The 25,149-nt window shown below is 34.6% G+C and overlaps 3 protein-coding genes across 6 annotated transcripts; 1 reads left to right on the top strand and 2 right to left on the bottom strand.

Annotated features, from left to right (window-relative positions):
• Positions 1-662: 662 nt before the first annotated feature.
• On the bottom strand, positions 663-4,549 carry LOC140836630 (uncharacterized). Of its 4 annotated transcripts, XR_012119152.1 has the most exons (8): positions 3,942-4,547; positions 2,388-2,433; positions 2,053-2,102; positions 1,885-1,926; positions 1,520-1,633; positions 1,054-1,132; positions 893-964; positions 663-827 (listed from the first exon to the last, which is right to left on the bottom strand). XR_012119152.1 is itself a non-coding variant. In XM_073202291.1 (7 exons), exons 1-6 carry the CDS (start codon positions 4,079-4,081, stop codon positions 1,063-1,065), a joined length of 462 nt encoding a protein of 153 aa, XP_073058392.1. In that variant the 5' UTR covers positions 4,082-4,546; the 3' UTR covers positions 663-964; positions 1,054-1,062. The 4 variants fall into 4 exon arrangements, 2 of the variants coding, with proteins under 2 accessions (XP_073058392.1, XP_073058393.1); XR_012119153.1 differs by lacking the exon at positions 1,054-1,132 and having other exon boundaries at positions 3,942-4,549; XM_073202291.1 differs by having other exon boundaries at positions 663-964; positions 3,942-4,546.
• Positions 4,550-7,163: 2,614 nt separating this feature from the next.
• LOC140836629 (external alternative NAD(P)H-ubiquinone oxidoreductase B1, mitochondrial-like) lies at positions 7,164-15,551 on the bottom strand. Its single transcript, XM_073202290.1, is given in 11 exon segments — positions 7,164-7,443; positions 7,534-7,653; positions 9,356-9,477; positions 9,557-9,820; positions 10,435-10,539; positions 10,692-10,911; positions 10,999-11,030; positions 11,032-11,250; positions 11,357-11,563; positions 11,804-12,077; positions 15,358-15,551. Coding segments are annotated over 11 exon segments (1,731 nt in total). The 5' UTR covers positions 15,438-15,551; the 3' UTR covers positions 7,164-7,355.
• Positions 15,552-20,172: 4,621 nt separating this feature from the next.
• LOC140836628 (uncharacterized) lies at positions 20,173-22,554 on the top strand. The gene is made up of 6 exons (XM_073202289.1): positions 20,173-20,432; positions 20,566-20,774; positions 21,032-21,260; positions 21,770-21,855; positions 21,944-22,035; positions 22,134-22,554. Exons 1-6 carry the CDS (start codon positions 20,337-20,339, stop codon positions 22,382-22,384), a joined length of 963 nt encoding a protein of 320 aa, XP_073058390.1. The 5' UTR covers positions 20,173-20,336; the 3' UTR covers positions 22,385-22,554.
• Positions 22,555-25,149: the final 2,595 nt, after the last annotated feature.

Here is a 25,149-nt window from a genome sequence, read left to right as displayed (position 1 = left end):
GGTAAGGAGTGAACCCAAATAAATATTTTGATTGAGAATTTTTCACCAACTTCTACTTTCTTTGACCATTTTCATGATAAAATATTTTATTTTAGCTTCCCTTGTCATAAATACTTATCAACACAATTTATGTTTCGTATAATTATTATTTTTTAGAACAATAATTAATTTTTATTTTTTTTTAACACGTGGTCTTGGAGGTTTCCGACAAAATATGAAATAAATATTGGCGGGAAAGGTTCGGATTAAATGATGGAGAGGGGACTAAATTTTTGTCACACGTAATATCCGTCATTGTCTCATGGGTTTTATGAAATCACACATTCTAAAATTAATGATGGAGAGGGAAATAATTATTTATTACTCGTAATATCTGTCATTGTCTCGTGGGTTTTATGAAATCACACATTCTAAAATTGAATATTCGTCTTAACGAAAGAGATAGTAGATGTAATATAATAACACAAATTATCTCCGGCTCGATCCACCCATGTCGGAGAGGGTTTCTATGATTACAAATTTTTTTTAGGTGATTGTTACACAGCTCTTACATCATAAGACGTAATTGAGGCACCAACTAAATCGATCTTTTACTGCTTTTTAATGAGCCAATAACAGGTAAAATACGTATTAGGATACGAAAAGGTGTCCACACAAAAGTGTAATGGGTCGCCTAAACATCTGTGGCTTCCACGTCTAGATAAGCACTAGGAAACACAAGGAACATGGAATCAAGATTACTACACTCAGGCTTAGTAACTATAGTTCTGCTTGACCTTTTACATAGCAATATCTGGGTCCAGCCTTCTCTGGATAGCAGCCGCCGCCTACGAATTCGAAGTTGAGACCACGACTAAAGACTCCTTTAAAACTGAATCATTGTTAGTCTCACCTCGACGTTACCAAGTTTGTATTGGAACGCCATCTCTTCCCTCAGCTGAGCTGGCTCTTTCATTGCTTGAGCCTAGAAATTACGACAGTGAAACAAGTGATCCATGTGTTTCAAATATGCAGTTGGATGGAGAGAGATAAGAATCATCGAATAAACGATACCATTCCACTTCACATGGAACCCTTTAATGCTACCACTTGTTCTTCCTCCTGTCTTTCCCGTTCTATCCGAAGTTCTTGCCTGAAAATCAGGCATAGAAGAAAACAGCGAATAAGACACCATTTGTTGAAAACAGTCTTGGTTAAACGAAAATATTAAGACAACAATAAGAATATGATCACCGCTAGAGATTTAGCACTATACTTCATAGCAACCACATAGTATTAGATATGGAAGAAGATGCACGGTATTTTGACCTAATGTTTAGCAGAAAGCATATTATTTATTTATTTTAATTGTGTGAGTTCAAAGATAGAGCCAAAATCAATTATCTGCTATATAAAACACAAATTCAATGAAGATAGTTCGTTGGCCACAGCCTACACATTAGAACTCTTTGCAAACGGATAACATGGTTAGTGTCTGAATGTGGAAGTGGATAAACATTTGCTAAAATTTAACACTAACCTCCGCTGTTCTTCATCATCGAACACAGTTTGTTCTGTGTCTTGAACCTTTGAATATCCCCTTTTCTCTTCCTTATTCATTTTAGCAAGATAGTAAGCATCAAGATCATAATATCTGCACCATGAATAATAGAGGGAAAATCAAAGTCCAGAAGAAACAGTGCCTTATTTCTTTCATTTTCAGCAATATTTTTGGGAGGTGCAAATAGCAAAGGATGCTCTCTAACTATAAGACAACACCCCTCACTCCTTGGGCTAACACAATGTATCACAACCCAAGTACGAAGAAAAACCAACAATCACAAGGGAGAGGAGAAAAATAATAGATTTGAAAAACCAACAAATTATTATTAAAGGAGGCCTCACTTTTTTGATGGAAATGTAGCCGTGTTATGATCCTCCATGAAACTGCAAATACATATATGTATCAACTGTTAGATAATAGTGAAGGTCCTCAACACAACATTAAAGCCATCCTTATTCAACTATCAAACCACTGTACTCGTCAATACTAACTAAAATAATGAAAATTACTCTTTAAACAGCTGCCTCTCTTCCCAATTAGGCAGACTTTTCAAATTCACCTGTCCAAACATAGTAAAAGTTTTGGATTTTTAATCAGGGTAAACCCGAGAAAGTACTTTAATAACTGATGCATAAAGCTTATGTATCTCACAAATCTAATGGATCAGATGAAATGGCACCATGCGTGCATGATTCACAGCAAATCATTAAACGTGAATGCCACGAAATTTGTAATGGGATGCAAGTGCACTAGAATTTCAGCTGAACATCGTAAACATAGCCCACACGGAAACATGTTTCTGGTCCAGGAAGAAAAAAAACTCAGATTTGACAAAAAGGGTTACCTGCTTCACTTCTACTAACCACGCAATAAACTCTGGCATTTTATTACTGAAATAAAACAATTCTGTCAAACAATTGTCTCAAAAGCGGCCAAACTATACAACATCAAATATCAAAAAAACATCTGCAGGACTAAAAGGCCCTACATCTTGCATGAACCAGGAAATTGAAAGAACAAAATATCTACATTTGTAAAATAGCAGTGTCAGACTTTCGAATTGACAATGACCAAGTTGTGCTTGCCCTACCAACACAGCAGAGAGATTAAGAACCTCATATAAGACATCGTAAGTCACCATTATCCAATAATCCAATTCAACCAAATAGTTAACTGGTGAAATATACAGTCTGAGCAATTGTTCTCCACAAATTCACTCCAGACATAAATTCACGCTGGATTTCTTCTACCGTAAAAAATATTCACGGGGATGCAAGTTTTCTCACTAAATTCTATTGAAACATTCACCTTCAATAATGCAGCAGCTTCCACTGCTATTTCATTTTATAATGCGTATACATGTTGCACAATGGAATTGTCCACTTTGAGTCTAAAGCTTCATGGATTTGTTTTTGTATTTTACCGAAAACGTCTAATACCAATGGTGATATCTTTACATTTTATTAACACATTATCTTCCCTCTATATTTCCAACAATCCTCTCCTCGAACAAAGCACCATCATTATTCTCATGGTCCCGGTGTCAAGTGAAATACTTGAACCACCCCAGTCTCGAAAGCTCATCGCGTATTTACTGAGAGCTCCCACTGTTACGTGAAATACTTGAACCGCCCCAATCTCGTAAGCTCATCACGGATTTACTGAGAGCCCTCGTCTACTTTGTGTAAGTAATAAAATAATAATGTATTACATCCACATGACTCGATCTATGCGTAGCTCTATACCACTTGTTTTACAATAAAACCACACCTCACCACAATATAATGATATCGTCCACTTTGAACCTAAACCCTCGTGTATTTGTTTTTTACCAAAAGATCTCATACCAATAGAGATATATTTCATCTTATTAATCAATGATCTTTCCATATATTTTCAATGTAGAAATTTGGTTGAATTCTCTACATTACATATAGAGAAGGGACTGACATACGTCGAAACATCATAAAGGTGAACTACAAAATAATTATGACAATTTGGGACCAACTTTTATGACAGAAAGACGTGAACATCCAAGCAATCCTGGCAAGGCAGCATATGATTGCACCATTTAAACAGTCTGCACGAACTTCAACTCTTTCAGACCCTTACTCTATGACCGAGCCTCTTTCAGAGCCTTGTTCGCTTGTTAGCTCGTCTCAATTCGTATATAAAAACATCTGCAGATTCATTTTTCGAAGCAGAAACAGACAACCACATTCAGCTGCTTCTTACTTCCGAGCGCCATTTTTAGCTTCAAATTATTACCGATACCAACCAAGAAAAAAAAAATCCACACCAAAACACTACATACATGACCTATTCTCAACCAGAAAAAGAGAGAAGAAAAGAAAGCTAATGTTAAAATTACGAAGAATAAAAGAATGAGTAAACGCACCACATATCAGTTTCTTTGATAATTCCATACTTTCCCCACGAGTTGGTGACGGCACCTTTCTTCCCCTTATCTTTCTCTTTCTTCTTATCACGCCTTTTCTTATCCTTCCTCTTCTTCTCTTCTACTCTTCTCTTCCTCATCTTCTTCTCCTTCCTCTGCTTTTCCTCCTTCCTCTCCTTCCTCCGGCGCCTCCTGTCCTCCTCCGAATCCGATGAGTAGTCAGACTCGGATTCCGATTCAGAGGATTCCGACTCTGAATCGTAATCTGAAGATGACGAACGAGAATCACATGTCTCCAGACCGTTTTCTATTCAAACCGGAGGTTCGGGTTCTACTCTTACTGCTCATGCTTCGTTTTCTCCTAGCTTCTGATTTTCTAGATCCCTCTTTGAGGTCGGTGTCTGAATCGGAGTCTAGGTCGGGTTCTGACTCGGAATCATAATTGCATTTGGACGTGCGGTGGCGGTGTTCTGACGGAGCGGCTCCGATGGCCGCTTTGGCGGTTTGCTGCTTGTCCTTGCCCATTTTTCACTTGACGTCACGATGCGGGAAATCGAGAGGAAAGAGCTCAGCTCCTTATAAGAAAGACAGAGCTAATGTCATTAGTGCGACTCTATGATAAATTACTGGAAAGAGATTAACGTTTTTTTGTATAAATAATAATTATCCACACACTCATGATTTTGTCAACAAGTATTTTATGAAAACAAGACTGGTTTTTTATTAGTGAAATTATATGATTGTATTTTTTTATATATTTCCTAAAAGCCCCATTAGAAAGTGCGAGAAGATATATTTTAAACTTTTCTTTTAGAAAAATACCAATTCGAACACTTTTGTAAAACAAATACTATATCGTATGTTAGAAGTCACGTCTATAGACGTAGATATAGTTTCCACTCTAAAATCAATTCGGATTGATGATTCCAGAAAGGAGACCACGGACTCAGAGGTATCCCGAGAAAATCCGCCTCATCAGCAAACTTTTGCTATCAATCCAGAGCAGCCGACTCTGTGTATAGTAGTGGCTGTCCAAAAAGTTATAGTAGATAAGTTGCCTCCTCGTAGTCGCCACATGCACCAAGAAGAAGGATCTCATGATGAATCTCATCCTTGGAACAAGACAAAAAAAGAAAGAAGAGATACAGGGGTTGACCACCCAAGGCATCGAACTCGTCAATTACCTATCTACATGGTTCTCAGCACGAGCACTCAACTCGTAGGCCATCAGATTTTCCTCGTAAATCAGTATAGAAGAAGAAAACTATGCCCCTCCACGAGCTCCTGGCTTCGAACATAAGGTTCTCAAGCCTTATAGTTGTTGAGGAGCTCAGGCTGGGCTGTAAACTTGGATTGAAAGCCAATCGGGCAACTGGGGAGAAGAAATGAGGTTAATAATAAAAAAAAACACCGTCATTTTCCAGCCCTTCAATGAAGAGGAGATGTCATCAAGGAATTGGCTGTTTACTCGAGCATTCTGAGAAAAGGAAAGGTCGTCGGAAAAAAAAAGTAATGGAGGATGAGGGGGTTAATTAAGAGATTATGCATTTTAAAGAACGAATAGGTCGATGTCATTATGCGGAAGAAGTTGGGATGTAATTGACTTAAAGGAACCTCAAGAAAACTAGACATCTCAATATAGAAAGAATGGATGTGAAACCAAATACTACTATGGGCTTGGTCGCGAAAAAAGTATAGAACCCCTCCAGGGACCGATCTGCTCGGTCCGAGGGATCAAGATGAGTAGGTAGCAAGAAGAAGGGATAGATCCGAGAACTTGAAGGTCTTTGTCAGCCCCCGGACGTAGGGCACTGGCCATAGTAGAAAACCATGGGATACCCGGGGCCTCGGTCTTTGTTTTGGAGGGAGCAAGAACTTTGCCCTTACCCTTCTCACAGACAGCATGGTGGACAGTTTTCAATTTTTGGGATGTCTTAGAAAGAAGTGCGACGACTGGTTTCTTAGAGGTAATGGGGGAGAGGCTAGCACAAGACGCATGAGGGGGTGGAGTCGGAGTGCAACGTGGTGGACTCTAGGTCCAAGGAGCCATGAGCGTTGGCACTCGAAGTAGAGGAGGTAGAGTTTGATATGTTTAGAAGGAAAAAGAAAACTTACGAGAATGAAGGAGATGAGAAAGCAGCCATAATTGACAAAACGAATTTGTCGAAGAGAAGCAAAGGACGTCGGAATCACAAGAGCAAGAGAACAAGAACGCGATAATGGAAAAGTGTGAGATGAAGCAAGACAATTAGTATTTATAAGCGAGAGATGACCGGTCCTAGCCATTGATCTCGAAGTAAATGGACGGACGAGATGCACATCCAAAATTGAACCTGGTCACCCGAGAAGACGAAAAGTCGAGTCATGAATATAAAGCGACATCTCTCAGATTTCTTTATTTTCAACTGTTACAGCTTACGTCACATTTCCATCAGCCCTAACCCACCTAAAATTCAAACTATAATTGATCTTCCGCCCAAGTTCAATATTACCATTTGAGACAGCGACTAAGACTCTAACTCGACTATTTAAGAAAGAGTAGTGATGCCATGGAAAGAACCCAGGTCATCCTCGGACTCAAGCAAAGTAATAGATTGGGAGCCTGGGCCTATCAGGGGGATAATCAACCCGGGTAAAGAAAGTGCTTTTATATAAACCATATCTGACTAAGGGAAGATGATCAGACCAACACACTCATACAAGCCTGAGTTCCGAGCCTAGTCCAAGCTATGTAAGAAGACCAAGATAATAGATCAAAGACCTTGTCTATGCCCTCACCTCTTGACCACTGCTTGAGTATATCGAGACAGACATCGACTCTGGGCCCAAAAAAAAGGCCCTTTTGCCTGATCACCAGCATTCGCAAGAAAATAGTTAGGCCCAGTAAATTCTACACTAAACTCACCCATTTTAGTCGGACATCATCAATTTTTGTTTGTATTACGAGATAGTTATATTTCAACATTCATATTAAAATCCACATAATTCTATTGAAGTCGTACAGCTTAATATAAAATAAATTTAAAATTCACTTCAATTTATCTTTCCAAACAAATTAATAAATTTCACCCCTAAAAATGACAATGATAAAACCATAGAGTAGTTGAACAAGAATAAAGATAGAAACCTAATTATTAATCAAACTAAAGAGGATGACACTATTCCTAATTAGAGATCATTGCACATTTAACCTGCAAAAATTGAATGTATTTCACAATCATGTATGTGAGTCATGACCAGAATGACTTTTGCACAATAAAATACGCAAGTGGTAAATCTTGAAAACCATACAGCGGATCCATTCATATTTGAGATGAGATGCAGAACGAGAACCACATAGATACAGACACGATCAGCAGAAAAAGTAAACTCCAGTCACCAAAATAATTCAAAACCAGTCTTTCTTCTAAGCACTCAGATACGACTTGAATCTCTACCAAACAAGAATCTCCTCGACCAGTCACCAACTACAAGAAACCGTGTACGCCAGCTAACTTGCTTACTGCATGCAAATAATTCACCATAAATCGACAAATTTACCCATCCAAGTTTAAAATCATTAGCTTCATTGAACACAAAGCTAATTACTGACCTTGCATACACAGAATACCAAAGCCATTGCGTACTACGACCCATGGAAACCCAGTCTCCAGGCAGCTCCGCAGCTGTTTGTTCCCCACCAAGTGGTGCGAACTGACCAAGATGTCGATACCTGAAATTCAGAATATTTGAAGCATTTTGAGATCTAATGTTACAAAACCACATAATATATGAAAAGCAAATAAGAGAGACATCATTTGGCTCAATATGAGACAGATTTCAGCTGGAAATGCATCCAAGACAAGTTTAAACTTACAATAGGTTTAATACACCTGAGCAAAATATCATTCTTGGTTTAAATTTGTAGTAATCCCTATTTCTTATTCAGAGTAAATCTACTGGAGATTCCACATATACGCATCTCTCAAATCCTTGGAGTTGATACAGGTTGTCTTCCCTAATATAAACATTTGAGTTCTAATTAAAATGAGAATGTTGATAGAACTCAAATATTAATATCTACAGGGTTATGAGTCATGAACTCAATTGTTTTCTAGAACCACTTAGATGGACATAGACACACAAACAAGATGTTTTCCATGGACATTGAGAGCATCAAAAAATTCTTCCACTTTCCTTGAACATAAAATCTATCAAGGTACTCAAGCCATAAGATAATGTCTTGAGCTAGACACTTGGAACTCTTTTCCCACTTCTTGAACCTCTTAGGTCGATCAATGTAGATTTTGTTCACGAAAACCGTCTGCGGTAGGAGTTGGTTACTGTAGCCACCCGCACATCTTTGTACACTAAGAAATATGACAGAGCACACTACTTTCCAAATTTAAACTTAGCTAAACATAGTCTATCCATCTTTATCAAATTTGCCAGTTTGGCAAATAATTATTTTCTCAATCCCATAACCAAGCACATTAGTGTTAGGTAACTTATTGGGCTTGACACGTATTCATAAATAAAAATAAAGAAGATTAAAAAGCATACTGACAATGAAACGAAACATAGTTTTCCAAAAATCTAGTCAACGAACACCCGAAAAAGATTTTCTCATTGAGAACGACTCTAACATGAATATGCCGTCATTTCATATTACAAATTAACTCCAACTCACAATCCCTGTGCTGCAAATTCAAGTTTACCAATCCATCTGTATTTCCATTCATTTAAGATGTTTCTTAAAGATCTTCGTAGTAGGACCATTGGAAAGCTCGTGGAATTATCCTCTTCTCAGCGTCGATTCAAGTCTCCTTCTTATGCTTCATAAAGATTTTTGCTAATGGAATAAGTCAAAGCCAAGTATTTAGTCTCTGTATCGAAGGATTCATTATGCTTTAATGAAATCTATAACTTTTCAAAAAAGGAAATAGATACTGCTCGATCATAAACAGAAAAAAGAATGCAGCATTGTCTGAGGTTTAGAAAAGGAAAAGGCGAGAAAGCTAGAAAGGGCACAAGGCAGGACTGCATACACCATAAACAAGAGGTGAAACTATATTTTATCTCAAATGGCATGGTTTAATTAATTAAATTCCAACTTTCTGTTTGTAATCGGCAAGGTCATCTCCTCTCCGTTGGACTTTGTCTCAAATAAACATCCCAATGATCACTAAATAGCTTACGTCACATTTACTAATACTTAGTGAAAAATGTTTAATCTCCTCTGCTTTCAGTTGAGTGGCCTATAGTTTCATTTCAGGATAAAAAATAAAATAAAATTGTTTACTAAAATGAACTAAAGAAATCGATGTTCATGTAAAAAATTGATTCGTATGAACTAAAAATCAGTATGATGGTGTTCAGAATAAAAATCGAGAGATGCCCATGATTAAAAAAAACAAATGACAAGAAAAGCTTACTGAAAGGGGAGAAATTCATGTCGACCTCCACTTCTGAACTTTCGAGGACCTTCTGGCTGCTGTTCACATTTCTTCCTCATATTAAAGCACCTAGAAAGGTATGCTCCTTGTTGAGCAGCAACCTTGTACATAAGATACTAAATTGAAACTCGGTATGTGAGAACCAAAAGGATTATAAAATGGACAGCCCAGCAAACTTACTTGAGCAGTAGCAGGAAGGCTCTTCATCTGTTTATCACAGACTGAGAGTGCTAACTTGAACTCTTCAATATTTACCTCTTTTTTATTATTTCCATATATATCTTGCAGGAAGTCAGTAACTTCAAGCAGATGTTTGCTCTTCAAATACAGTTCCACCTGAGGGTAACGTATGATGATATCTTCAATCACATCTTTAAATTCTTCCATAGTTAGGGTACCAGAATTGTCTTTGTCCGCAGCTTTAAATATGGATGATATATCTTCCTGAAAAATCAACAGTTGATGATGGCAATGCAGTACTATAGAAAAATCTACTCCTGTAACCTAGAGTATTAAACTGGAGGTTTATATTCTACCTCAACAAATCTAATGGAGGACATGAAGTTGTTTTATGCAACTACAATAAGATTGTTACACTGTGCACTGGCTGCTTATAAATAGAAGGAGAAGGCAACAACCGTTTCTGCACATATATTCCTATATTTCCATTTGTTTGTACTCCTTTCTGTAATCCTAACTTCAAGATCATACGTTATCAGTGTATTTACAGTTGGTGAATGAAAAGTATTCTCATAAAAAGTTTATTCCGCTTAATATAAAGCACTCAAGTACATTTTCCTGCTGACTTAATATGTTGGTCATTAAAACTCAAGAAGAAACTGCTTATTTTGATTGTTGTTTCTCAAGCTTTACAAATATAATTCAAAAGTGACCTGGAAAGAGGGATGACTTACTAAGAAGGTACAAACGTATTCAGTGTTCTGGTATTTTATAAAATTATCAGAGAATGAATTTGTAAGATGGAAGGTGTCATGGTAATTCAAATCTAACAAATGTTGCCTATAAATAGACAAAATAATGTGCAAATAGAACTTTACCATGACTTTACGTTGATCTACAGTGGCACAATCACCAAGGGCAAATACATCCTCACATCCCTTCACTCGCAACCATTCATCAATCGCAAGGATACGCCTGGTGCCCTGCAAGTAGAACGGCCAGTCACTGTGTGTATGTACTCATCTGGACCACAATTAACAAAAGCGAGTACATGATGACCCGGAATCAATTAATCAATAACAATGTGTGCAGATATATGATAGGTAAAAAGAATAAATCACAATTCAAAACATACCTGGCCAATTTGTTCCATGAAGTCCTTCACAACCGGCCGAGTCCCAACACCAGTTGACCATACAACCATTCCATGTGGTATAGAAACATCCTCCCCCGAAACCTTTTTCTTCATGTTGATTTTTCTGTCTGAAACGCTCATGACTCTATGTCCTGTTAAAACTTTAATACCATCTCTTTGGAATTTCTGCTCGGCAAATGAGCTAATCCTTTCATCAAACCTGCAGACACATGAGATACCACAGTTTCTGAGTCATTCTCTGCTTCCCAACAAGAAACACTGAAAAAGTATGGCTACCATTACTTACGTGTTCAAGATGTGATCGCCAGATTGGATCACAGGTTATGTTTACAAAATCTTTAACTGATGGATAAATTTTTACCAAATCATCATGTACAAAATCATGCAGCTCTGCTGCAAATTCAACACCAGTTGGACCCCCTCCAACTATCACAAAGTGGAGGTTAGTCTGTCGCTCGTCGTCAGTCAGCCCTGGAAGCACGGCTTTCTCAAAACAATCTATCACTGTCCTCCGAATTCTTTGAGCATCCTCTACTTCCTGCATGAAATTTAATAACTTTCTGGTAAAAGGTATAAAAGCACATGGCAGCTGAATTTATTAATTAAAGAACATCTTAGTTTCAATCTTTGAATATGGACAATACCTTGAGAAAGTGGCAGTTCTCCAATACACCAGGAGTATTAAAGGTGTTTACTTGTGCTCCACATGCTATAACCAAGAAATCGTATTCTAAAGAAAAGTCATTATTCCCAGCTAAATTTCCATCAACACTGGACCTGCAGAAAATGTGCTTGCTCACAGGATCGATCTTAAGGCATTCTGCCTCCCAGTACCTAATTTCTCCATTTCTCTGTCAATAAAAATGGTAGAAAACAAACAGCTAAATATCCTACAATCAATTTAAGAAAAAAAAACCTATGCAAAACAACAAAAAGGTTCTTATGAAAAACATGTAAAATCATTCAACAATAATTGAAAGGACAACCAAAATTAGTTGAAAACATACCCAGATAACAAAACAAATAGGAAATACGCCATGAAAAGTTGAACAACGAGACATAATAAACAAATTTCTTCAAACATAAATTACCTTTTTTATCATGTTCCGAACTGGTTCTACAATGCTTCGTGCCTCAACTGTTCCACATGTCACACTAGGTAACAATGGGGTAAATGCAAAGTAATTTCTGGGTGAAACCACCTGAACATCATACGATGAAATATCCAGATCTTTCAGGAAGCTAACACCAGCCCAGCCTGTTCCAAGCACTACCACTCTTTTCTTTTGTGTTTCATTTAGATTTTTTGTCACTGATCTACCACCATCTGAAGGTGATTCTGCATATGCAATCAGGCCTCCGCTACTGTGAACAGGCAGAAAAAAAAAGGCAAATATACAATTTGAATTTGCTGAAAACATGAAGAGAATGATTAAGTTCATGTACTTTTAATGTAAATCACGTAATAAGAATACATATAAAATTGAAACTTTGCTAAGTGGATAAAAGAAATTGCATATTCTTAAATGAGTGATATAATCATGGAAAAGTAACAATGTGATCGATGAATGAATCGGTCCTACATCTATCAATCTTAATATCAGGAACCATAGTACCGTAACAAATCAACTTTGCAAGGATAGTTTCATGTAAGCATCAATGATATGATCGATTGGGTAATAATTGAGCTACAATAACTCGGTTTTTAAAATATTGAACACCGATAAATTAAATCGAGTTTAATTTCAAATCAAACAAAAGATAGTCAAAATAATCCTTCGTAGAAAACAATTAAATATTTTGAAAAAACATTTGAAAGATATGCAAGTTGAATGTGTAAAAATATTTTGGTTGAAACATTTATCAAACACTTTATATGCAATATTTTGTTATCTGAAGAACACATAAAATATTTCAATACTGCATCTTAAAAATAGTAACAATAATTAAATGCAATAAATAAATAGACACGAATTTGTTTATGAATGTTTGGAGATTAACAACTCCTACGTCACCCCAACTTCCACCTAAGAAGGATTCACTAAAAGACTTTGATTTATACAACTCCTTGTATAAATTTATTTCAACTTAGGACTTATCCAATAATGTTTGAATTTTTACGTTTACCGTGTCTTATGTCAATATCTCAAACACAATTTTTATGTCTTTGTGTGAAGACTCACTCATCTAAACTTTAAAGCTCAACTCTCATGTATACATTTGAGTGATTGTGTGTGAGTACTTACTCTATTATAGTGTGTATTTATCTTTCAAATGTATCCCCACACACAAAGGAAAAGCTCTCACTAAGCTAGTAAATCTATTAAGACTTCCCTTCTTGGGTTTGCTCTCATTCTAGCTAATATTCTTCATATATGATGCTCATGCTTTGAATCTATTTCCAAAGCTTGTATTTGACCTTCAATAGGTTGTATTTATTGCATCCAATAGTGATATAGACATTAGATACAAGAATATGACCATTTGGAAATCTTGTGTACGGATTCTAACATTGCAACTGTCAAATTCGTGTTCTGGCCATTTTGCGAAACTGGGTTGTTGATGGTCTGATCTGATCTGATGCGCTTGGGTCTGATTTGTTCTGCCATCAGATCATTTTGGTCTGATATGGCCGATCTGTTTGGTCTGACTTGAGCTGAACCAAGTCAAGCTGATCAAGTCAAGCTGCTATGTTCTTTTTATTATAACTCTTGATTCATCGATTTTTGGACAAAGTGGTAAACATAAAAGTTGTAGTCCTTTATATTAGCTTTTTATGGAATCAAGAATCACTCAATTCCTAGTTCGTATGAGAGAGATGCTCAACAGATCAGACAGTTAGCAATCTTGAACCTGCTCTTCATTCAGTGAAGAATCAACAATTTCATTATGGTTTATCAACTTCTTATGATCTGATTCAGACTTTGATTTGTGAAGATGATTTGTAAATCATTCTCGTATCATTGTAACACATACCGAAACATTCCATTTGAATAATCGAGTTGCGATATGACCAATATACTAGAACTGGTCAAACTGAGCTCGTTGTTGTTTCTGTTTCCATCAACTCGATCTTGCAACTAATATTTCGCCTGGATAACGTCTGAATTAACTGAGCTATTGTGACATATAACTTGTGTACAATTGAGTTTTCTACTCAATCGTCTTGGCGGCTTGTCATTTGCATCACCTAGCTGTGAGATATCGTCAAAAAACTGCAGCTACGCTAGATTTTTAGTTTGTGCTTTCGAATTTCAACTTCCAACTTAACATAGCAACTTCATTCTTGAGTAAATATGTTACAGATATAATAACAAGTTTTGTAATCATCAAAATCAAGATTGCTTGTATTTGTCAACCCAACAATCAACTAAGTTGAAACATCCGATGTATGCACTAAACATTGCTGACTAAGTTCTACGTAAAGTCTCAATTGAAATTCCCACAAGAAAAAACTGTAGAAGCAGTTATATTCATCCAAGAGGTAGCGTAAATATTTCACAATAAACGGGTAGGATATTGTCTTGAGAACTGAAATTGAATTTAGAAAATAAAGCTGCTGAATATAAATTTTTCAAAAATGCATTAAAAAATTATCAACCAGGATTGCATCTTTCGAGCTCATTTTAACTTTAACAAAAGACTGACTTTCACATAAGTTTTCAAACTGATAGAACATTCACGAAACAGAATCGAATGCTAACCATCCAAGTTAGATTTAACCAGGGACAAGACTTCGGGTATTTTTTTGCTACTTTTGTATATCTTCAGAGCATTAAATTAGGACATTCAAATAATTTCTCAGGCAACATCGAGAAATTAATTCCTCAGTTGTCACCTAAAAAAATCGTAATGTTAGTAGCCCTTGTAATAATTCAACTTTGTGTGAACCCGTGTCAAAACTTTTAAAATGTGTTTATGCTAATGCAAAAATCAGTCGAGCATAGAATTATTAACCATCTATAACCTACAACTTATGGTGAGTCTGAACACAAAAGCACCAAAATCAAGAAAAGCTCTATGTAGCAGGTTTTTTAAGTGAATTTTTTAAAATAAAAGTTGGAGCGGCTTTATATTTAAACAAGCTAGTCGAATATATTTTTCCATATTTTCTTAAAAAGCTCAAGAAGAAGCACTAAAAGCTTTAAGTTTAGTTTCCTATAAAATACATCATTTTGTTGTACGAAATGCTCGACAAGGAGTTAAAAACTCGTCCAAACATCAAGAAACCACTTAAAAGCATCTTTTGAAAATTAATAATAATAACATTTTTCAGAAAAAAGATTCTCCATCAAGCACACTTTTAAGCGAAAATTCAAATCATCATATTATCTTGAAGCAAAAGAAATCATTTTGAAATGGGGTCGACGATTTACCAAAAAAAAAAACAACCTAATATCGGTAAGCAGAAAAATTCCAGTGGAGAACACTAGGTAGGGGGGGAAGGTAGACAGTGAAAAGCAAGATCTGGAAAAACAAGCAAAACGAAGGACGCAAAAATGGGATTACACTATACAATAATAATTCCAAAATCGAAGCAATATGAACCTCCCGGAAACAAAACACAGTTACATATTTACGAACAATCGTCACTCATAAATCCAATCCATGAATAAATAAAAATCTCTGTAGGAAGAAATGAAACCTGAGAGAGCATAGCACCAACAGCTTGGTGGAAGCATAGTTGTGGCGGAGAATCCTGCTAAAACAGGCGAGAAATCTCATCTCTTCAGTGTTGTTCGATGATCGGGAAGAAATTAAATTTGTTGTAAAGTGACACTGGATCTACAATTGTCATGAAAACAAGATCCTTGCTGTAAAACCAATGCTATCTCAGTTTTTTTTTTTTTTTTTGACAAGAATGCTATCTCAGTTGCGGAGTGTTTCTCATCCAATTTCTCACATAATTGGAACACGTTTTTCTCACAATATTTCATATATATTTGTTTATTATACATAGTTTATATGTTTTTTTTTATAAAAAAAAAACATATAGTTTCACGGTTAAGTTGCTTCAAAGAATGAAAATATTCGTTTGACCCCTTCTACTTAACAAGGGCATATTAGCATTCAAGAATTCACTTTTAAGTATAACAGTCACGTCGAGATCAAAGTTAATTGACATCGACGTTATTCAATAATCACATAATTGTTAAACAACAAACTTCATAATACAATATAAAAGTCTATTTCATAAATTCTCAAGAAAGAACATTGTCTTTACAACTGAAAAATAAATAATGTGGAAACGTTTTACAAGGAATAAAAAAAACTTTCGAAACCTATGCACTACTGGTCTCGAGAAATCACCAGCCCCATAATTGTTCTGATTACTTTTCCTCAACTCGTTCTTCGGATTTTTTTGGGGAGAGAAGAGTAAGAGGTGAGTGATATGGTCGTCACTCAGCAAATGAGAACCGTTCGAGCACAACAAAACAAAATGTATAAAAATTCGAAACACATACCATGCATGACATGACTCATATCATATGAGTATCACTGACCAGACACTTAGATTCCTCTACTTTCTATGGTTTACTGATATCAGTCCCTAATTTTTAGAGATCTAAGGCGGCGATGTCCATATAACGGTTACATCCCCACCGCATAAGGGTCATATCATATTAGGGATTCCCTCTCATATCAAGTTGAATCCTCACAGTGCCAACAAATATATCATGCGAAAATCGTAACCAGAAGAGGGTAGAAGAAGAATTTACGCTCGACCGATTTTTTTTTTAAAAAAAGAAAATGTATATAACCGAAATTAAATCTTTAAAACAAGCTCACTTACTTGGATCTTGATGAATAAAGGAAAAAAACATGCAAAAGGGGTCTTGGAAATTTCGAACTCTTGCTCCGGATTTGGACTGCAGGAGCGCTCCGATACTCGGCACACTAGGAGAGCAAGCTCTCGAAATTCCTAGGGAGACTAGAGAGAAAACTCGAAAATATTGATGAATTCTGAGGTGTGATTTTTGAATGGTATGGCTTTCCTATTTATAGGAGTTGATTTTTATTATGATCGTGCATTATCCTCGCGTTTGAATTTTCGAATCAGACTTTAAATATAAGATAATTATCATTCTTTTATCCGTGATCTTAGGTAATATTTCGAAATTTAAATATCCATCCCTTGGATATTTCGAAAATTATACATTATATACATCCTTGAATTTCGAAATCTAGGAATCATATTATCCTTTGCTTGATCTTCATCCAAGTATCTCAATATCATTTCAAATCATAGATCTTTATCTGATAAAAATCTTTCTAACTTTGAATTTATATCTCAAACTTTACCTGCTCATATTTAAATATTTCTTATTTAATTCCTAAAATCGTGGTCTATTTATTATCTCAAGTTCAAAATATATGCATATATAATATTATTTTAAATCTTGAGCTTAAAAATATTGTACACGATATAATTATCTACACAACTTTAGATAATCTTGAAAATTTTACATCTTAAATAATGAGATAGATAATCGAAGATTGCATAATCCTAGTACAATTAAATTACCAAAAAAAATCATTATCACAATTATACAAAATCTTGGGTTTTATAGTAACAATATTTTATTTTTCTCAAAGTCATGATCTTAGAGTAGTGTATGTATGTATGTATGTCTAATTTTCAATTTGGGTCCAATTTCAGTCTTAGCTTGTTATCTTGTTTTTTTTATAGCAAATTTGGGTTTTTTTTTAACGCGACACTTATGTGACACAAATGTAGTAATGATGTATATATAGTTAACGTAGATAGTGTCACATCAATATTCTGTATGAAAAAAACTAAATTACCAAAAATTGAAATATGAATGTTATAAAATATATGACCAAAATCACAAAGTGACAAACATATTAAAATCAAAAATACATTTTTCCCAAATGTAAATGAACAAGTACAATTATAACAATGAATATATACATGTTTTGTATCATTAAATAACTTCTTCTTACCACTACTACTATCACATCACTTTTAGTTAATTAGTTTCACACTCTTCTTACTTGAATCCGATATTTATCAGTACATATTGTTTATCTTAAAAATATTATAACAAGACAAATTTTATACCTTTGTTCCCTCAACGAGGAGTATCCTACAGACAACATCATGTAATTACGAATTTGATCTTCGATATTATAAAATTTCAGTATCGGTCATGCATCTTCCGATTTTTAGAATTTAGTCTTTTTTTAATCGAGAGCGTTACATACGTCTGCGTCACGTCGAAAAGGATTAAAATTTCAAATAATAATAATAAAGATATCAAACTATAAATGTAAATCGACAAAATAAATAATTAAAATCGCAAAAACACAAACATATAAGACAAAAAATGTAATTTTCCCAATTACATATGTATGTAATTTATATAGGAGCTGGTCTTTTGTACCACATAATGTTGGAGTTTTACAATACAATTCCATGTTTATAGGAAATCTCTCTGCACCCCAAAAAAGAAATAAAAAATAATCATGTTCATTAGGTCTTAATTTGCTTGATTGTGGTCGTGACATTGCTCCATCCATACTACGTTTTCAAAATTGTAAATTAATGTCTAAACTAACGTATTTTATGAATTCAAATTAAAACTAAAGACAATTAATTACTCATGAACTCACGTATACTACTGCATGCTTCAATAAAATGGTGGGAAGCCACTCCATGCATGAAATGACGAAAATAACCTTGGAGAAGAAGTGATTTTTAATTTTTTACGGTCTTGATGGTTGGACATGCATGGAGATTGTTCTCAAAATTTAATAATTTAAAATTTACCGAAAGAACATTAAGTCAAGATAACCACGAATCTAACGAAATTTATTCTAAATAGAACAATTGTTTTACAACCCCATGATGGAACAAAATCCACAATTTACGGAAATCAACTAATCAATTATTCAGATTCATAAAAAACAGTTTCTAAACTAACATGAAACAAAGAAAACAACAACATGATTGATTATATTCCTATTCAATTTTATAATCGTCTGAACGGAATATAAGAGATGGACAAAAACTTGTGTGAGACGATCTCACGGGTGGTATTTGTGAGACGGATCTCTTATTTGGATCACCCATGACAAAGTATTACTTTTTATGCTAAGAGTATTACTTTTTATTGTGAATATGGGTAGGGTTGACCCGTCGCATATATTATGATCCGTGAGACGGTCTCACATGATACTCACTCTAAGAGATGTGAGTGATATGATCGTCACTCAGTAAAGTGAAATGAACGTATTTTCGAGTTTCATAATATTCCATGTATCATATGATCAAGTTTTAAAATTTATCACATATAGATCTAAAAACTTGAAACACTGAACATTAACTTCCTAAAGATTTCCTCTACTTTCATCATACTGGAGAAGGTTATTAACATATGGCTTAACAATCATAATATATTATTATTATTATTATTACAGTATTAACGTGATTTTTATACTAAAAATCGAAACCAAACCGAATTAACTGATATTTGTAAAAATAAAAACCGAACGGACCGAACCAATTTCGATGAGAGTTCATAGGCGACATCGAAAATACTCGAAGAGTACTAGGCAATGAGAGTGAGAGGACTTACTTCTTTGGTACATATATATAATTAGTATGTGAATAATCACATAACTAATATTATTCATACAATATAGGTAAAAACTTGTGTGAGACGATCTCACGGGTCGTATTTTGTGAGACAGGATCTTTATTTGGATCATCAATGAAAAAATATTACTTTTTATGCTACGAGTATTACCTTTTATTGTAAATATCGGTAGGGTGGCCCGTCTCACAGATTAAGATCCGTGAGATGGTCTTACATGAGACCCACTCTTCAATATATTGGCATGTATGTGATGATGCGTGTAATAAAACATATCATCAAGGAGTGTGATCTCTCTAAAATTCTTTATATAAATAACTTTAATTTTAGTTACTTACAGATCAAGCTCGAAATTAAGTAAATTTACTTGTTGTTTGGGGTACCGTATTTTATATTTCAATATATAAGGAAATTTTTTTTTTTTTTTTTTTTTTTTGTAAATAGGCAACGAGTCAATTGATTATAATTTTCTCAATTTTTATTCATATCTTCTGGCTTTTCTAGATTTTTTTTTTCAAAATACAATAAAAAAAAATTTGATCTTGACCCTTGTGAGAAAATCTTGTCTGAATGCGCTTTCCCTTGGATCGGAAATCAGGGAAAATTCGACCCTGCCCCTGCAGGCAGTGCCTGCAGGGGCAGATCCAAGGGCCAGAATTTTTCTGGCCCTTGGTTTTTTTTTTTTTAAAAAAATTCCCCCCCACCCATGAAATGATCTGGACCATTGATTGGGTGTGGGGGCAGTGCCCCCACACCCAGCGTCGACCAAACCGGAAATCAGATAGGAGTGGAATTTTGTCCCACTTTTTTTCCTTAAAATAACAAGGATAAATGATATACAGTTGAAAAGGACTCCAGGTCGTTTTTTTCCCCCATTAGTTTGTACAAAGCTCCAAGCCTTGTAATCTTGTATGCGACTTATTCCATTTTCTCTTTTCTCCAAAATAAAGATTCAGAGCAAGCTCGCTCTCTCCCCGCCTCTCTGGTTTCTGTGTTTGAAGAAATAATGCTGTCTTTCGACAAGGAGGTTTCGAAACAATCGAACCTTGACAGCTTCTTGAATTGCACAACACCCGTGGTCCCATCTCAATTCTTGTCCAAGGTTTGTTTTGTTTTGTTTTTAAAGATTATTTTTGGCTCTTTTTTTTCTTTTTTTGGCGTATTTAGGTTATGTTTGTAAGTTTTTACTGACCGATGCATATTTTTCCTTTTTCTGGTTTCACTTGTTTATGTAGAGTGAGATGAGGAAGCTTAATAAGCTATATCCATGGGAAAGGGAGAAAGTTGTCCGGTTCTTCACATTAGGCGATCTTTGGGATAGTTTTGATGAATGGAGTGCGTGTGGGCTTGGAGTTCCAATTATTTCAGATGGTGGCCATAATTTAACCCAGTATTTTGTGCCTTATCTCTCTGCTATTCAAATTTTCACCACAATCGACTTAAGGTAATCGCATTTCCCAATTCTTCTATAAATTGAAATAGTGATCTTTGTTAATGTGATTTCTAGTTCGACAAATGGGCGATTGATTCTTTGCGCGTGTTCATGATGTAAATTAATCTTGCGATTATAAAGAGTGGAGTCTGTAGAAGAAGTATCAAGGCAGTGAAAGAGCCTATAGTTAGCCTAGAGTTGAGTTACATTTCTTATGTCTGTTCCGAATATAGTCTATGATGATACATTGAATTGATGATTTATATTAGGGATAGGGAGGATATGGACTCAATAAGTACTGAGACGAGGAATTCTTCCAGTGATTCATTCAGTGACGAGAGTGAGAGTGAGAAGCTCTCAAGATGGGATGGTTGTTCATCCGAAGAAGGATTAGTCTACCAAGACAGCTTTCGGAATTCCGATGAACGACTGGGTAATCTTTACTTTCAGCACTTCGAGACATCATCTCCTTATGGAAGAGTTCCTCTGGTGGACAAGGTGGTTTATCTCTTATTTTTTAGTGTATCTATGGATTAATTTAGACATCTCTGTATCTTTTCTTCTGGTGTATCTTGAATTGTTACTTGAAAAAGATGATAGCGTGGAAGTGCACCGGAGAATCGAAAAAGGAGATGCAAGTTGTCGTGGATATGATAGAATCAATCAAGTTCCTTTTTTGATAAGCATCTAATAAATAGACGTGGAACTTTATACTTTTGAAGGCGAATCGATATATATTTGTCTTGTCTATATTGTATTGGTCTTAATTCCAGATTTTCGTTAGGCGATTTGATGGCAAACGATTCTTCCTTATATGGGAACTGATTTTTTATCCCCAATAATTGCACTCAAGAACATATTCCAGCTTTTACCGAAGAATATTTCTCTTTGTGCACGGAAACTATGTATGATTCCAGTGAGAATCTTGAACATTCATGCATTGTCTTGTTATTTGACTTGTAGAGATTCAACAGATATTTTGAAAAATCCAAGCATTTACTTGTTAGGTAAATAGCTTCTCTCAAAGATACCGGGGAATAACAACGTATAGAAGTGTTGATCTTTTGCCTGCTAGTTGGATGGCTGTTTCGTGGTTAGTTTCTCTCCAGCCCTTTTCGCATCCTATATTTGGTGTTGAAGGGATCAAATTCATGTATATGTAAATTGTAATATGAACACAGGTACCCCATTTATCACATTCCTATGGGACGAACCATCAAAAACTTTCAAACATGCTTTCTCACGTACCACACCCTTTCCTCTTGTTTTCAAGGTTTTATCTACATTCCGATACATTTTTTTCGCCTGCCCATGCATTATATTAACACTTATATCGTCTCACAAACAATACTTGAATGCATAATGGAACAGATAGCAGGGAGTTGGAAGATAACATTGAGAACTTTGAGGCGAGGAGAAAATTAGGAGGAGAAAGCATCTCTCTCCGGCCATTTGGATTAGCCACCTATAAAATGCAAGTTGATGTATGGATTTCAGACAAAAATGGGGAAGATGGAGAAAGGCTAGCGTCACTTTTGGGCGCCGCAGATTGTTGGTTAAAGCAATTGCAGGTTCAACACCATGACTTCAACTACTTCATGGGGTGGTTTAGGCAGGGCTAGCTAACAGAATTTGAAACCCAAAATATATTGAATCGCATAGGAAAAATTCCCTTTTGCTTTGTCGGCATCCGCGGAGAATGAGAGATTTACATGGCAGAGGTCGAAATCTACTCTCTTGTTTGAAATTTTTGCCCGCTAGAGATGAATGCATCCATTAAACGATTGGTTGACCTTTTGTTTTTGAGATTTCAATAGCTTCATTTTACTAATTACAGCAATCTTTACTTCTTGTGGCAATACATTTTGGACAAGTTCTCCACCACCACGTATAAAAAATGAGTATGTCATTCATCTCACAAAATGCGATCTGTGAGACCGTCTTACACAAGTTTTTGTCTTAAAAAATCTTTACGTACATTTTATACTAAATGTATTTCAAAACCTTTTAATCCTACAAAAACTATTTAATCATCGTCAACCTATTTAATTTTCGGATATTCACAATAAAGCCGGTTGAGTAATTGAGAAAATGATATCAAATATTTTTTTTATTAGGGTCATGGAAGAAGTAGGTCCAAATCGTGTGTGACAAGAATCTGAGGTCAAATTGGCGTGGAGCCCATCATGTTGACTTTTTGTTCCCGGTTCAAATTCCTTTCACATCAACTTAATCTTCAATTTTGTATTTTTATATAATTTACATTTTCAAAATTTTTCTATATATGTTTTGTGTGTTTATACAAATTTTTTCATTTTTTATGTTTTTATTTTTACTAATTTTATATTTTTTTAAAACAGTCATTTTATAAAAAAATATATTAATTTTAATACAAATCGTCATAATGTAATAATAATTATATAAACACATTTTTGATAATGTGAGTGTCAAATTTTAGGTAATTAAAAGAGAATTATTTTATATTATCTTAGTATATAATTGTGATTTAACTAAAAATTAAGTTTAAAAACAATTATTTTCCATACACTCAAACTTTAATTTGTAGTAGGGTAGGTCTCTTGTGAGACAGTCTCACGAATATTTATCTGTGAGACGTGTAACCCTATCGATATTCATAATAAAAAGTAATACTTTTAGTATAAAAAGTAATATTTTTTCATAATGATCTCAATAAGAGATTCGTCTCACAAAATACGATCTGTGAGATCGTCTTACACAAGTTTTTGCGATACATCTCGTAGAGTCGAGTTGAATATAAATTATATTTTTAAATATAAATCTTTTTGGAGGAATACAAATACCATGACAAAAAGTCTTGAGGCTGGAAAAATAGATTTCAAATATGACGTCATTCAAACTACAAAGCACGTGGTTCAGGACCTAGTCCGTCATTGAGGTGCTGGTGCTGTCAAATGGGTCAACCCGTCTAGCTGCAAGTTGCAGGAAAGAAAGTCAACTCACAAAAAGAAATAATTGAAATATGAAAGTAACAATAATATTTGATATTTCAAACAAAAATATTTACAAAATTACACAATAACAAATAAAAAATATCATTATCAACTAAATTATATAAAATTTTGATGTCATCGATTATATATTGTATATAAATCAGCTGCTTAAATAACATGAATAACATTTTAATTGTAAAAATTAATGCCAATATAAGACATTAAAAATTACATAGATTTTAGAATTTTAAACAATATTCTCTAAAAATAAGCGTTGTAATGGAACAATTCATAAAATCAATGAAAAGTAATATTTTTTTTAAAAAAAAACTAGTGGGATGGTCTGCCTAATCCGTCACAATTTACTGCCAGTCTAAGATCGTTACAACTTACGGCCAGTCTAAGATCGCCTCCAAAGGGGCCACTAAAATCATAAATCAACCTAGCAATTTTTCACGATGGGATGGTTCGACGTACCCGACCTCTCTGACTACAATAACGGCTAGAAGAACAATCGAAACATAAAATTTGGAATATCTATTTAAAAATGATATTTATTTGTGTTGAAAATTTAGTCGAAAAACAATAGTCATGAAATGAGGCTCTAAAATAACACTGTAGATTTTAAATATTTAGAGCTCGATTGTTATCTGGAAATTCTTGTGTGTGCTGTTTTAGTCATGGTGCGATAATAATTAATAAGAAAAAGCTGGATAAACAAGAAAACTGTGATATAAAATAATTATTAATATGTTTTCGCTTTAATTTTTTGTGCAATCGCATGGGCTGTTTTTCATAGGCTTGACCGCTGATATCCACGTGGATATTGTCATTATCTACTCAATACATATGACATCATGATGTAATGAGTGATTAATCAATATATATATATATATATATATATATATATATATATATATGTGTGTGTGTGTGTATCATGATGTAATGAGTGATTAATCAATATATATATGTGTGTGTGTGTAGAGTAGATAAGAAATTATACATATAAATAACATGAACAAAACTCTATGACCTTTTTATTACTGGCGGCAATTAATCCGCAAATCTGGACAAAATCTTCCAATAGAAAAATAAAAAATAAAGTTGACCTCGACAACAGTTTGACTTCCTGCGTTAATGAAATGCACTATAAAATTGGTCCAGGTATTAATTTGATTTGGATCATAAAAACGCGACCACTAACCAAACTACATCGCGAAGTTATGAATTGATCCAAACTTGACTAAAAGATAAATTATACATGGGCGAGTTATTTATTGGTTCTTTATACATATCTTTTTACGATTTTTATTATATATATTGTCAAATTTTATTCTTAGTTTTTTTATTTTTTTCTGAAAATTTTAGTAATTCTAAAAAGTTAAAAAGCATAATATTATATAATATTTTTATAA

This window comes from Primulina eburnea, chromosome 7 (assembly GCF_022965805.1).
Source record: "Primulina eburnea isolate SZY01 chromosome 7, ASM2296580v1, whole genome shotgun sequence".
NCBI lineage: Eukaryota > Viridiplantae > Streptophyta > Magnoliopsida > Lamiales > Gesneriaceae > Primulina > Primulina eburnea.
The sequence above is the reverse complement of the archived record's forward strand: the minus strand, read 5'-3'. Positions and strand labels throughout refer to the sequence as shown.

Excerpts from the sequence above, each read along its gene's own strand:
- LOC140836628 (XM_073202289.1), top strand. The coding sequence starts at position 20,337 with ATGCTGTCTTTCGACAAGGAGGTTTCGAAACAATCGAACCTTGACAGC. Across the intron at positions 20,433-20,565 it reads CATCTCAATTCTTGTCCAAG|AGTGAGATGAGGAAGCTTAA; the intron begins GTTTGTTTTGTT and ends TTGTTTATGTAG. Across the intron at positions 22,036-22,133 it reads CCTTTCCTCTTGTTTTCAAG|ATAGCAGGGAGTTGGAAGAT; the intron begins GTTTTATCTACA and ends ATAATGGAACAG.
- LOC140836630 (XM_073202291.1), bottom strand. The coding sequence starts at position 4,081 with ATGAGGAAGAGAAGAGTAGAAGAGAAGAAGAGGAAGGATAAGAAAAGG. Across the intron at positions 2,103-2,387 it reads GGTTAGTAGAAGTGAAGCAG|GTGAATTTGAAAAGTCTGCC; the intron begins GTAACCCTTTTT and ends ATGTTTGGACAG. Across the intron at positions 1,927-2,052 it reads GAGAGGCAGCTGTTTAAAGA|TTTCATGGAGGATCATAACA; the intron begins GTAATTTTCATT and ends ATGTATTTGCAG.